The sequence below is a fragment of the Colletotrichum fructicola genome (assembly GCF_000319635.2).
Source record: "Colletotrichum fructicola Nara gc5 chromosome Unknown KSG_Nara_v1_contig01, whole genome shotgun sequence".
Taxonomy (NCBI): Eukaryota; Fungi; Ascomycota; class Sordariomycetes; order Glomerellales; family Glomerellaceae; genus Colletotrichum; species Colletotrichum fructicola.
In genome coordinates, this window is record NW_027094051.1 from 6,655,302 (window position 1) to 6,667,596 (window position 12,295).

The following is a 12,295-nucleotide window of genomic DNA, read 5'->3' on the forward strand; positions in this document are numbered from 1 at the left end:
AAATCCTCCATTTCACTCCAGAACGATCCTTTCGTGGGGGCCGCTCAACCAGGGCAATGGACATCCAAACCGCGTTTGTGGTCATTGAGTGAGGTTGGTTACAGTGAGCGGGCGACGTCCGACGACAATCCTTGCATTCGCAATCGGACCCCGCGATGACGAGATGCGGATGCCGTGCCCCATGCACACCCATTTCCACCACAACGGGCCGAGTACGGAGAATGTTTATCTGTCGGACATTAAATAGTTAACGACTCAAAGATGCTATTGTGGGTTTATGAAGAGGCCGAACGGCGAATCGCATGAAGTCATCTCGAGGGACAATTCCAACCTAAAGTCTTAGTATCCTATCGTGAATCGTGATCAGAAAGCCAGACATGGCGGCGGCCGTCCAACGAGCACCAGCTAGCGAGCACAAGACCTCGTTACCTGTGTACCATCAAGTCCCCGAGACAAAACATGAACGTGAGTATGCATGGAGATAGCTTTCACCTAGAAGTCCTTCGCTCATACCTCAGCTTGCAGTGGAATGGGCAGACCTTGTAACTCTGGATCTTTCCAAGTTCGACCAACCGGGCGGCAAGGAGGCGTTAGCCAAACAGCTATTTGATGCCATTCAAAATATAGGATTTTTCTATATCGTCAACTTTGGACTCAGTCAAGAAGAGGTGGACCGTCAATTTGCCATCGGCAAGTCCGTCTTTGAGCTGCCAACGGAAGAGAAGCTCAAGTAACGAGCTGACCTCGAGAATGGGGGTTACAACGGTTACAAACCGCTGGGTCTCAGGGTATGTTTGCTATGCTCAGAATGATTGACGTGTCGCTAACAGGAGTGCCTCCAGGAAGTCCGTCCAGGAGTGTTTGACAACACCGAGATCTTCAACATCCCCAAGTTCATCCAAGCCTTTGAGCGTCCTCAGCCAAACGTGATCAACGAGAACAAGGAGGAGATCGAACACTTCGCTCGCCACATTCACAACAATATTGTGCAGAAACTTCTCACTCTCTTCGCAATCATATTGGAACTTCCAGAAGATTACTTCGCGGGCCAACACAGATACGACGAGGCCCTGTCAGACTGCCACCTGCGATACATGAAGTATCACGCGCGCGATGATGAGACGAATGCAAAGCTCGAGAACGTCTGGGTCAAAGGTCACACTGACTTCGGAAGCCTGACCCTTCTGTTCCGACAACCCGTCGCAGCGTTGCAAGTTCGTGGGAACGATGGCGGTTGGAAGTGGTGAGTTTCCGGCCTATGCACTTCTTCGAAGACATAGCTAATCTGATGTGACAGGGTCAAGCCGTATGATGGAAGCATCACGGTCAACGTGGCAGATGCTCTGGAGTTCCTCACCAATGGCTTCCTCAAGAGCAGCATCCACCGAGTCGTGGTGCCGCCTCCTGACCAAGCTGGCATTGATCGCTTGGGCGTTCTCTACTTTGTTCGTCCCGAGGATAGTCTTGAGCTGAGACCGGTGCAAAGTAAAGTCCTTGAGCGACTGGGATATGACTCGAATGCCAACTCGGAGTTGGCTGGTATCACCGCAGGGGAGTGGGTCAAGGCTAGAGTTCGGGCGGGCGTCAACAAGAACAAGCAAGCGAGAAGCGAGATCTTTGAGCAGGAGATTGTGAAAGGCGTCAAGGCCAAATATTACGACTAGCTAAAGGTTTGACTGTCGCAAAGGGTCTGAAGTGGAATCTTTATTGGTCATCGTTGACGTACTTATCAAACACATCTGCGTAAAACTTTTGTCCAACATCCTGATGACTCCGAATCTTCGTCCGCAATTGATTCTCACCCCACGTGTCATACTTGCCTTTCAGGAAGGCAGAGTCGATCTCCCTCCCTTCCTCGGACTCTAGCGATAAACCTCTGATCTCGGGCTTCTCGAAATGTGCTCTCAACGTCCCAACAGCCTCCTCTTTTGTCAAGTCCCGCCTGACACCCTGGAAGAAGGGCACGCTGAACCTCTCTAAAGAGCCAGAAAGCACGCGATGCGTCGTTGCCTTGCAGACTCCATTCGTAACAACCTCAAAGGCCTGGCCGATGTTCACGACGAACGACCCTGGCAAAACAGGCACATCGATCCAGTCGCCGTTCTTATTGAGTGCCTGCAGGCCCTTGATATGCGGCGGAGACGCTTGCAGTAAGAACGTCCACCATCCCGAGGAGTCTTTGTGAGGCCCAACCCCTTGGCTTCCCGCCTCGCTCTCTGGTAGTCCTGGGTAGTGAACCAGCTTCAGCCGATGCTGGTCCGATAGGAACGGCAGGAAGGTATCTGGTGGCAGCGAGAGCGCCTTTGCGACCAGGTGTAAGAATCTCTCGCCGAGTCCTGTCATCTCAGCGATGTAGGCCTCGATTATTGGACGCAGTTCGGGAAAACCAGAAGGCCACTACACTCATCAGCCAAGCTCAATCCTCATCGCAGCGATAACCTACCTGGTTAGGGCCCCTGGGTCGCTCTCGCGGAGGCACACCCTCCCTCCACACATTTTCAAGCTCAGTCGCGAACTCGACTTGCTCTCTACGATCGCTCTTCCCAGCAGTAGTCTCTGATCCATCCCCACTGTATCCCAAGAAGTGCGGTGAATTCCTCAGCGCAATTTCATTCTTCGCTCCAGCGGGCAAGGCGAATACTGTTGGCAACGCTTCGACGACATTTGATATCGTTACTTCGGGAACGCCATGGTTGATAACATACAAGAAGCCGACGTTGATGAGCGCATCCCGGAGTTGATCGAGAAGAACCGGCTCCGTCGCGGGGTCAGACGCGAGGGAAAGGTCTATGCGGGGTATCTCGGTGAAGGTGTGTGCTTGCGACATGGTCGTCTCATTTGAACGCTGTCATTAGATGTCATAAAAGTTAGATCAATTTTTCCGGGACTAAGAGATGCATGGTCAAGATATCCCCGGCCACCCGCCCGTCCGAGCGGCGTGTCTGTCGAAGGGTCCGTTGCCGGCGCCGAACCCCGGCAGCGCGGGGTATGGCGCGACCTCGAAGGAAGCGCACGTCATCTGCGAAGCCAGAAGCAACCGGCGAATCAGCGCATTCTGGAGTTCGTCTGACAGCACGTAGTTCAATAGAAGCATCTGACGAACACCGTCTCATGTGAGGGTTACCGCACAAGGGCCGGTCGCGTCCGGCTCCGTGCGGTCTTCAAGGCCTGGGCTACAGTGAACCTTGGCTCTACAGTCGAGGTCTTTGAAGGGTTCAATTCCCCATTCATGCAAAAATGCTCAGCGTTAAGACGTGCGATGTGAGTGCCGAGTCATGCCACTGAAGCGTAATGACGACAGTGGGAGTTTGTATGAACTGAAAATCTTCAACCGAGTTGACGACAATAGGAACAAACCCCAAAAAGGATTGCAATGCTCAGAGGCGGATTCGAACCGCCGTCAACACGGTATCGCTGAGTGATGGAGACCACAACGTATCATCCTAACCAACTAGACGATCTGAGCCACTGGATCTCTCTGTGAGGGACCTGGCAGGGCGACCTGATTCCGAGTTTGTGAGCCCTAGCGGGACCCACAGCGGATTCAATCCCCTGGAGCAGAGCTCGACCCGCCGTCTCGCTCAGCGTGAGCTTGCCCAAGTCGAGATTCAGTAGTTGAGCAGTATGTTCCGACGGCAAGTTGATGATGCAATGTAAAGACTCTTCTCCAAAGGCGTGGTATCTCATTTCACCTGCAAGAGGTGTGTACCCACCTTCGGTGCTGGATAGTGTTGCATCGCAGGTTTCCAGCGCGGTCTCCTAGCGGTGGAACAACCGAATCGCTTGTTCGATGTGGTCATGAACCGCAAGCACCCCACATGTTGCTTTTGGTGAGATGATTGCCAGCAATACTATTGTAAATTGCATAAATTCCGTTGATCTGTTGGGGCTCGTTGAAGAATCATAGAGGGAAAGCTCCCTCACTGTGCATCGTGTGACGTGATATGAAGCTCATGCGAGCTTTGAACCGTCCGCTGGCTTTTGGATGATCTGAAAGGACAAGTTTCTACGTTTAGACAGCATGTGTTCGTCGTATCCAAGACGTCCTTCCAGGCATAGTCAGCTGGCGGCAAGCCTACCGGCGCCACGCTCATCCTCCAAGGCGGCTCCTCGGAGGTTTCGAATCGGCCAAGCCGATCCGCGAGCTTGATTCAACCACCATGTGTCATGGAAAGTGTTCCGTCGGGACCGCGTCCAATCACAACTCACATAATTATTTATGCCTCACTCCCCAGATTGCGATTTAATATCCAGGGACATGAGCTTCATGATGTCACCGCCCTGGGCCGTTCTACAAAAGAACCCTCACTCGATAAGATAACACCGCGAGCTAGGTTATGCCTAGCTGACGTGCCAGAACCTAATTTCCTGAACAGGCAGGTCGGGGTAGCGCTGCACTACCATGAAATGACGGTTCACAATTTCGCGCGCAGAGCCCGTCCCTCGCGAAACCCTGGAATACGGGGGACTTTTGTTCCCGCACCGTGTCTTCGATCGGCACTTCGCATGAGCTCTTGCGCCCGACGCTATCCGTACGCAAATTCACCTGCCCCAACTGCCCTGGACCAACCTCGCGCAATAAGCAAAGGGACCATGGCCCCCAATGCCGACATTGCCGATGCGGGGAAGTGCCCGGTAGACAAGCGAATAAACAGCGGTTCACCGTCGAGATCTCCACGTCCACAACGTGTGCCGTGATCCGGTCACCTACTGTTGTGACATCAACGCGAAAGATGGCGCGAGTCTTATCAACAGAGTGGATGATGATGATGATTGTGATGACAGTGCTGCCTCTTGATTGTGACCTTGGAGGAACCCGCTATATAAAGACCTAGCGCCAAGCCTGTTGGTTCTTGGCGCATCCATCGCGACCAACAACGGGATCACTGAAGCTCCCTTCGCCATGCATCTCAAGTTCGTCAGCGCACTGTTGGCGTTTGGGACTCTGTCCCAGGCGACCTTCAACCAGGGCGCCCTCAATGCCTTCAACCGCGAGCACCCGCGACGACAGGGCCACACGCGCATCCCCTCTCCCGCGCAGCAGCCCGTCGAGAAGCGCGACACGTCCAAGTTCTTGACTGAGAAGTCCAAGAAGTTTGTCGTGAACGGCACCGCAATTCCGGACGTCAACTTTGATGTTGGAGAGTCCTATGCCGGCCTGCTGCCCATCTCTCAGGACCCCAATGAGGAGAGGCAGCTGTACTTTTGGTTCTTCCCGAGCACGAACCCCGATGCCGGCAAGGAAGTTCTCATCTGGTGAGTCGTCTCGCGTTAGATGCGAAAAGAAGCTTCTGACACGAATCCTTCAGGTTAAACGGCGGACCGGGATGCAGCTCCCTCAGCGGTCTGATCACCGAGAACGGCCCGTTCCTGTGGCAGGATGGCACCCTTGCGCCCACACCCAACTCCTACAGCTGGACCAACTTGTAAGCCAGACCCGCGATGCATCGCATTTTCTCCTCAAACTGACCTGCAACCCCAGGACCAACGTGATCTGGGTCGAACAGCCCGTCGGCGTCGGCTACAGCCAGGGCACGCCCAACATCACCAACGAAGTCGAGCTCGGCCTCCAGTTCATCGGCTTCTGGCGCAACTTCATCGACACCTTCAGCCTCGAGGGCGCCACGACCTACATCACCGGCGAGTCCTACGCCGGCTACTACGTGCCCTACATCGCCGACGCTTTCATCACCGCCGAGGACGACAAGTACTACAAGCTCGGCGGCGTCGCCATCAACGACCCCATCATCGGCGACGGCACCCTGCAGCAGCAGGCCGTCATCTACCCCTTCATCGAGTCCTGGCAGAACATCTTCAACCTCAACCAGACCTACATGAACGCCCTGCGCTGGACCCACGAGTACTGCAACTACTCGAGCTACCTCGACGAGTACGCCACCTTCCCGCCCCAGGGGCCCTGGCCCGTCCTGCCCGACCCGTACAGCGACCCCTCCGGCAACTACACGTGTGACATGTTTGACTGGGCTTACGAGGGTGCCCTCGACGCGAACCCGTGCTTCAACATCTACCACATCACTGACACGTGCCCCTTTACGTACTCCCAGCTGGGCATCGTGAACCAGGTACGTGAACCCCCCGCCCATCGGCTTGTCCAACAAAGATGCTGACCGTATTTCCGCAGGGTGACTACAGCCCCAAGGGCGCGCAGGTCTACTTCAACCGCACCGATGTCCAAGACGCAATCAACGCGCCCCACGTCGCGTGGTACCAGTGCACCCCGAAGAACGTCTTCGGCGGCGGCGACCCCAACTCGAACTCGAGCGACACCTCCCCGGCCGCCGCGCAGAACGAGGTCCTGCAGCGCGTCATCGAGCACACCAACAACACCATCATCGGCGTCGGCCGCCTCGACTACATCCTCCCGCCCAACGGCACGCTCTTCGCGCTCCAGAACACCACCTGGAACGGCCTCCAGGGCTTCCAGAAGTACCCGCAGGACCAGGAGTTCTATGTGCCCTTCCACCCCGAGTACAACGACGGCCGTCTGAGCGAGGCTGGCGTCGTGGGCGCGTTCGGTTACGAGAGAGGCCTGACGTACTACGAGGTCCAGCTGGCAGGTCACGAGTTGCCCGGGTACACGGCTGGGTCTGGGTACCGTGTGGTTGAGCTGTTGCTGGGCAGAATCAAGTCTTTGGGTACCGTTGAGGACTTCACTACCCAGAAGGGTGACTACCAAGGGAACGCGACGATTCCTAGCCTCTGAGCTGTTCAAAAGCAATGGCCTGTGATATGCAATTCTATGTAGATATTAGTACCATACGTACGAAAGAGAAATACCTTTCAGAGCATGCTTGCGCGACCAGTCACCGACCAACAGAAACATGTGATGTACAAGGTTTAGTATTATCAATACTAGTTTTAGGTATTAGCAGACTGCAGTCATAATACTGCGAGAAAGAGCCATTGCCCTTTCAAGCTTTCGACACCTTGCACTGAGCCGTTGCAGCAACAGAAGGATCCGACTCCGAGGTGGCCTTCAGCGTCACCACAGCTGCGTCGGCAGCATCTGCACTTGCACCAACAGACACAAACGCCGTCTTAACTTCACCAAACTTAGCCGTGACCAAGGCGTTAGGAACTTCGACCCGCCAGCCAGCTCCCTCAACCTCGGCGCTCAACCTGTAGACGTCCGATGCGAGGAACGCCGAAACATCCTCCGGGTGCTGTGCGTCATTCGGGTCCACCGCTACATATGCGCCGCTATTGCTAAGCTGGAAGGAACACGAGACGCCTTGGGTCGTGGCCGTGTTCTGTTCAAGAGCCGTCACCTGGCCCTCTTCAAGGGATACGTCGTGAACGCTAGCACCCCCCTCGCCGCCGATGGAACGGACTGCAACGGTGTAAGATAGAACGCCGTCGTCGTTCCGGTGGCGGTCAATGATGTAAAAGTGAAGATCGTTGGCCTCGTCAATGAACTCGAACTCGCTGCCGGAGTTGGTGCCCGCGTGGAACAGCGCGTCCGCGAGCTGCCGGTAGTCGCCCATGGTGATCATCGCGATAGAGCCGTTGGGCCGGTGGAAGTCGACAAGCTCAATATCTTCGGGGTGCGCGTCGATGACCCACTGGAAGGGCTGGTTGTCTTCGTTCTTGGACTTGCTGATCAGGACGCCGGAGTCGGGCGTGAAGCTGTCCGATCCCATGCGGTCGACAACCTCGATGTCATAGTTGTCCCAGCTTCCGCCGTCGCAGAGTGGCTCAGTTTGGATATCGCAGGCCGGCGACCGGTCAGAATCCATGATGATGCGGATTCCCATGAGGCCGTCACCTGGATCCACGGATCGTGCTGTCAAATCTGCGACAGCGATTCCTGAGGTGGCAAGTGCCTCGCGGGACAGCCAAAGAATATCGGGTCGCTCGATGAGTCCTAGTTGATACTTGTCTCGGAGGGTGTGGAGCGAACCCATCGAAGAGCCTTGCAGGGCGGGGATCTGCCACCTGGTGTGAGGTCCACCGGGGCCGTTGAAAGAGCCTCTAGACATCATGGACCAAATTCCGGTGTAAGCTCTGCGCAACGGAGTGCCGTATGGATTGTTATAATTATCGCTAATGTCGAGCAAGTGACTCAGCTCGTGAGCATAGACAGCCATGCCGGAGCTCTCGCCCTGAGTAGACGAGCCACCACCGGCATTGGGCCACAGTGTGGAAGCCGCGGCCCAGGATGTCCAAGGAACGTAGCGAGTACGCGCCCAGTTTGGAAGAGATGTGTTACCAGTCTTGGGAGGACCGAACTCATCAGGAACATCCTCAGGCCCGTCGAACTTCATCTCGCCGAACTCCTGCCACGTTGAAGACTCATCTTGGCCCGCAGAGAGAATGAAAACCAGCTCAAACGCATCGGCCGTGTCGTTCCCAACGTCGTTGCGCCAAGCTGACAGCGCATCCGTCCGGATGTTGAGGTTGCACGTCTCTCCAGTCGGACAGGCGCCAGGATTCATGTCATCAGACACACCATACTGATATCCGTTCGCAGGCAGCTGATATGCGCCAAAGGCAGTGAGATCGACACCGAAGCGCCCAGCCGAGTCCTCCATCCAGTATTCGTGGAGCGTGTGCCCCTGGTTGAGGTCATTCGGCGTGTTGAGCAGATCGCGGTAGAATGTTGGCACCTTCTCGCGGGCAACATCGGCGGCAGCGGGTTGCGGGTTGCTGAAGATGGTCGAATGCGCCGGCTGACTGATCGTGAAGTTGCGGTCGGGATAGTCCACGACGACAAGCGCGATATTGAAGTTACGATTCGAGCCCTTGCGAGCCGGGTTCGACCAGTCCGTGCCGGGCGGCTTCACCCAGTCGTCCCACGTCATGTTGTCGGGGTTCACCCAGTTCTGGGGGTCAATTGGCTCGAACGGCGTGTATGGGCCGGATGAAGCCGAGGCCACAGGCCCGGCGAAGAAGGCCCCGACCGCGGCTGCGAGGACGGCCGAGAGGCCGCTACGGCCGTCGTTGAGCTTCATCTCGTCGGTGGTGAGGCGAAAATTGACGGGCGATGCGCGAACGATCCACCACCAAACACTGGCGCAGGTCAGCACAGAGAGGATGAAGACGCGAATGCGACGGAAACTGGCGATGAATAAGTATGTTTACTGCGGACGGACGCCAAGACAATACTGCGGACCTTCTTTCTCTGACCTCATGATGGTTCGTTCCCCGCTCCCACGTTATCTCCTTCTCCTTCCATGACCCCGGTTCCTGCATCTTGGTCGCACATGGCGGTTCACCAGGCGGGGAGGTGCGCGTTGAGTGCCAAGAGATGCTATCCTGCTCGCCGTCCTTGTGCGATGGCACCTGCTGCTTCAGGAAAGCATCCATGTCCACTTGGACGCGTCGATCGGCGTGCACATGGGCTGCTTGCCAAGAGTGATCGGATGAGTCGGTTGCAGCACCGAAAAAGACTCAACAAGAAATTTTGAGGAGAAGAATGTTGCTTTTATGTTTCTAATTCTCGGTTGAGGAAGTCAGTGATATGAAGGGAGCAGCCCGGGATACATCGGAAGGGAGGCCCGGAGTCATGATAAGCCAATCGTTTCAGACTGTAGAACGGGTGGCTGGGGAAATGGGCCTACTAAAGTGGGGTATTGCGAGAGTGGGTCCCGTCGGGTCCGAGTCCAACCCCGGTGCCGGTTCGGTCTCGCTTCGCCGCCTAGGTGTATTGTCTTCCGCCGGCCTACCACCTCCTCCCGGCCTGAGAAACACCTGTCGTGGCATTTTAAGAATTTGATTGAGTTCATCAAGAAGAATGTATTGATTTTATCAATTCATCACCCTTGTAATTAGCAGACTAAGACTTATACAAGCCACATTTTCACTCCGTCCTGAGCATCAAGCTCCCGATCAACACTAACACCGCAAGCCAAACGAAAGTGAATCCAGTCGCGCAAACATACTTGCCGGAAAGCAACCGCCCCAAATCTCATCAACTGGTCAACCCCAACTCGCTTCACTAGGATCCCCACTCCTGAATAATGAATGTCGCCGTCATTCCCAGCGACGAATCTGTCGTCATCTTCCAGTTCGTCATCCTCCAGTTCGTCATACTCTACTTCGTCATCATCCAGTTCGTCTTCCGTTTCGTCATCGTCTTCCGCGTCATCAGCATCTTCAGCATCGCCAACTTCGCCAATCTCGCATCCCAGCTCGTCGAACTTTACACCAGACACCGCCAGAACAAAAAACTCGCACAAAATCTCGTTATGAGATGGTTGAATATCCGGAAAAGCCTCAATCAGCGCATTAACCCGGATACCATCAATGGCAATCACCCAGCCTTCCTTTCCGGATATCGAAATCAGAGTGCCTCGACAAATATGTCCCTGGACGGGGATCTTGTCAGATATCAGCTTCGACCTTTCATCTGGTCTCCACGTACTGGCCAGCTGAGCCTTTCGATACTTGTCACCGTTGTCCGGCGGCCCTATAGCCATGTTCTCAAACTTCTCGCTCAGAGGCACAGTCTCTTTCGGTAACCAACCACGGTATGGGGTCTCAAACTGGAAGCCGATGCTGCCCCCGACATGATCAGTCACCTTGTAGAACCGATGGCGTTCGCGAAATCTCGGTACAACTTGAATCGGTACGTCCAAATAAGTCCAGGACCAACTTGGAAAGGAGGTCTCCTCCTTCTGGGGTGTCTTCTGAGTCATAGTTGATGTTTCGTTTTGCTTCTCGTCTGTCTCCTCAGTCTGATAGTCCACCACTTTGGGACCACCAGCAACCCGCCATGCAAGCTGTTCTTCCAGGGAGCTCGACCACAACCCGTGGGCGTACTCCTGACATAGTATGTCTCGCGAGAGCTTCGCGATACCCCATAAAGCATTGGACTTGTCGGAGTGCTTGGTGAGGTTACAGGAGGTGTAGGTCCTAACCACGTTCTTCCATAGCTTCTCGAGAGAGCCTTCGGAGACTTTTACATGCGAGCGCACGGAAATGTCGGCCTCTTGCAGGCGTTGACGCCAGTATCGGTCTGTGGCAGCCTTTTCGTCGATGGAAAGCGGGAACCCTGCAGGAAGAGCTTCACACGCGGAGATGGTTGCACAGTCCCAGAACAGTTGGTCCCGGCCGAATTGGAGAAGGCGGGGAGAAAGCATTCGTTCTATTTACATCAGAAACCGCAAATAGCGAAACAAAGAATGAGGAAGGCAATATCTTGGAAAACCCAGCCACGGGTATAGAGAGGGCTTCCAAGGAGCTCTCTGTCCCACAGATCGGAGGAGACTATTCTCCAGCTGCGGTTGCTGAATCTGCGGGAGAAGCGTTCAGACACAAATTTGGTGGGCAGCACGTCGTTGGCGCGAACTCGGAATAGTCCGCCATGGCAGTCTTTCGAATCAGCAGCAGCGAGGTTGCAATAGGAATTCCGGTACACCTTATGCATGAGCTTCGCCTCAGCCTCCCAATCGTCCGTATCGTTTTGGATGATACAAACAGAGTCAATCCAGATGTAACGTATTCCGAGGTCCCGAGCAATTGTAATAGCCTCTGAGAAGTTCTTATTGCTGCAGATATACTTTTCCGAAGTTCCGGAAAGGGGGTTTTCCCATGGGATCCCAGTCGAAGCGAAGTTGGCTAGATTCTCTGCCGTGAGCTGAACAAATGGCGATTTGCCCCAGCAATGACTTAGAGTCATATAGCGTCTTTCCTTGTCTTCGATCGTCTCTTCCTTAGTTTGGACTACGCGGATATGCGATGGTGACCCAGCGCCTGGGACGCCAATGTCCAAGACGCGGGTCGGCATGAAGCTGCGGTCGGGATGGCGGGCCTTGCACTTCGGGTGATTTTCTATGCAGTCGTGTAGCCAAGTCTTCATCTGTCTACGAGACGCTTCTGAATCGGTTGTATCACCAAAGGATTCCGCACTCGGAATGGGGCCTAAGTCTAAGAGACGTGTTAGTATCTTGGCTTGATACGAAGAAGCCAAAACGCAAACCTTCTTCGGGAAACATATCAAAGCGTACTTCTGGAAGTCGGTCGCCTATAAATGCTTCGTGGTCCAGACTGGATACCGGACGGAAAGTGATTGAGATGTAGCTCTTGGTCTCCCTGATTTGGGCAGTCTCACGCATGGTCCACCGATAGAATGGGTCAACACGAGGCTTCAATCTGAGGGCCTTGATAAACCCGCCTAGCTTCCGACAAAAAGTGCAGTCTGAGTCTGCGGCATCATTGAAGGTATCGGTGTTGATGTGATGATGGTCCCATGTCTTTTTTGACTCGAGGACGTTCTTCCGGCAGAGTTCGCAGATGGCCATCGTGCGTTAACGTCTGTTTTGATGCAAGACGT

At 54.7% G+C, this 12,295-nt stretch overlaps 5 protein-coding genes across 5 annotated transcripts; 2 read left to right on the forward strand and 3 right to left on the reverse strand.

Moving 5' to 3' along the window:
- Positions 1-377: 377 nt before the first annotated feature.
- Positions 378-1,664, forward strand: CGGC5_v001894 (UPF0676 protein; the record flags this gene model as incomplete). The annotated part of the gene is made up of 5 exons (XM_066150895.1): positions 378-465; positions 526-698; positions 750-788; positions 843-1,243; positions 1,298-1,664. 5 exons carry the CDS (start codon positions 378-380, stop codon positions 1,662-1,664), a joined length of 1,068 nt encoding a protein of 355 aa, XP_066009907.1.
- A 40-nt stretch (positions 1,665-1,704) lies between these two features.
- CGGC5_v001895 (putative 2-oxoglutarate-dependent dioxygenase) lies at positions 1,705-2,827 on the reverse strand (the record flags this gene model as incomplete). The annotated part of the gene is made up of 2 exons (XM_032028903.1): positions 1,705-2,397; positions 2,444-2,827. 2 exons carry the CDS (start codon positions 2,825-2,827, stop codon positions 1,705-1,707), a joined length of 1,077 nt encoding a protein of 358 aa, XP_031891183.1.
- A 2,076-nt stretch (positions 2,828-4,903) lies between these two features.
- CGGC5_v001896 (putative serine carboxypeptidase) lies at positions 4,904-6,724 on the forward strand (the record flags this gene model as incomplete). Its single annotated transcript, XM_032028904.1, has 4 exons — positions 4,904-5,256; positions 5,310-5,426; positions 5,483-6,083; positions 6,143-6,724. The coding sequence occupies 4 exons, from the start codon at positions 4,904-4,906 to the stop codon at positions 6,722-6,724; spliced, it is 1,653 nt and encodes a 550-aa protein (XP_031891182.1).
- Positions 6,725-6,932: 208 nt separating this feature from the next.
- On the reverse strand, positions 6,933-9,327 carry CGGC5_v001897 (putative secreted metallopeptidase; the record flags this gene model as incomplete). The annotated part of the gene is made up of 2 exons (XM_032028905.2): positions 6,933-9,078; positions 9,134-9,327. 2 exons carry the CDS (start codon positions 9,325-9,327, stop codon positions 6,933-6,935), a joined length of 2,340 nt encoding a protein of 779 aa, XP_031891181.2.
- Positions 9,328-9,803: 476 nt separating this feature from the next.
- CGGC5_v001898 (uncharacterized protein) lies at positions 9,804-12,263 on the reverse strand (the record flags this gene model as incomplete). Its single annotated transcript, XM_032028907.2, has 3 exons — positions 9,804-11,014; positions 11,125-11,889; positions 11,942-12,263. 3 exons carry the CDS (start codon positions 12,261-12,263, stop codon positions 9,804-9,806), a joined length of 2,298 nt encoding a protein of 765 aa, XP_031891187.2.
- Positions 12,264-12,295: the final 32 nt, after the last annotated feature.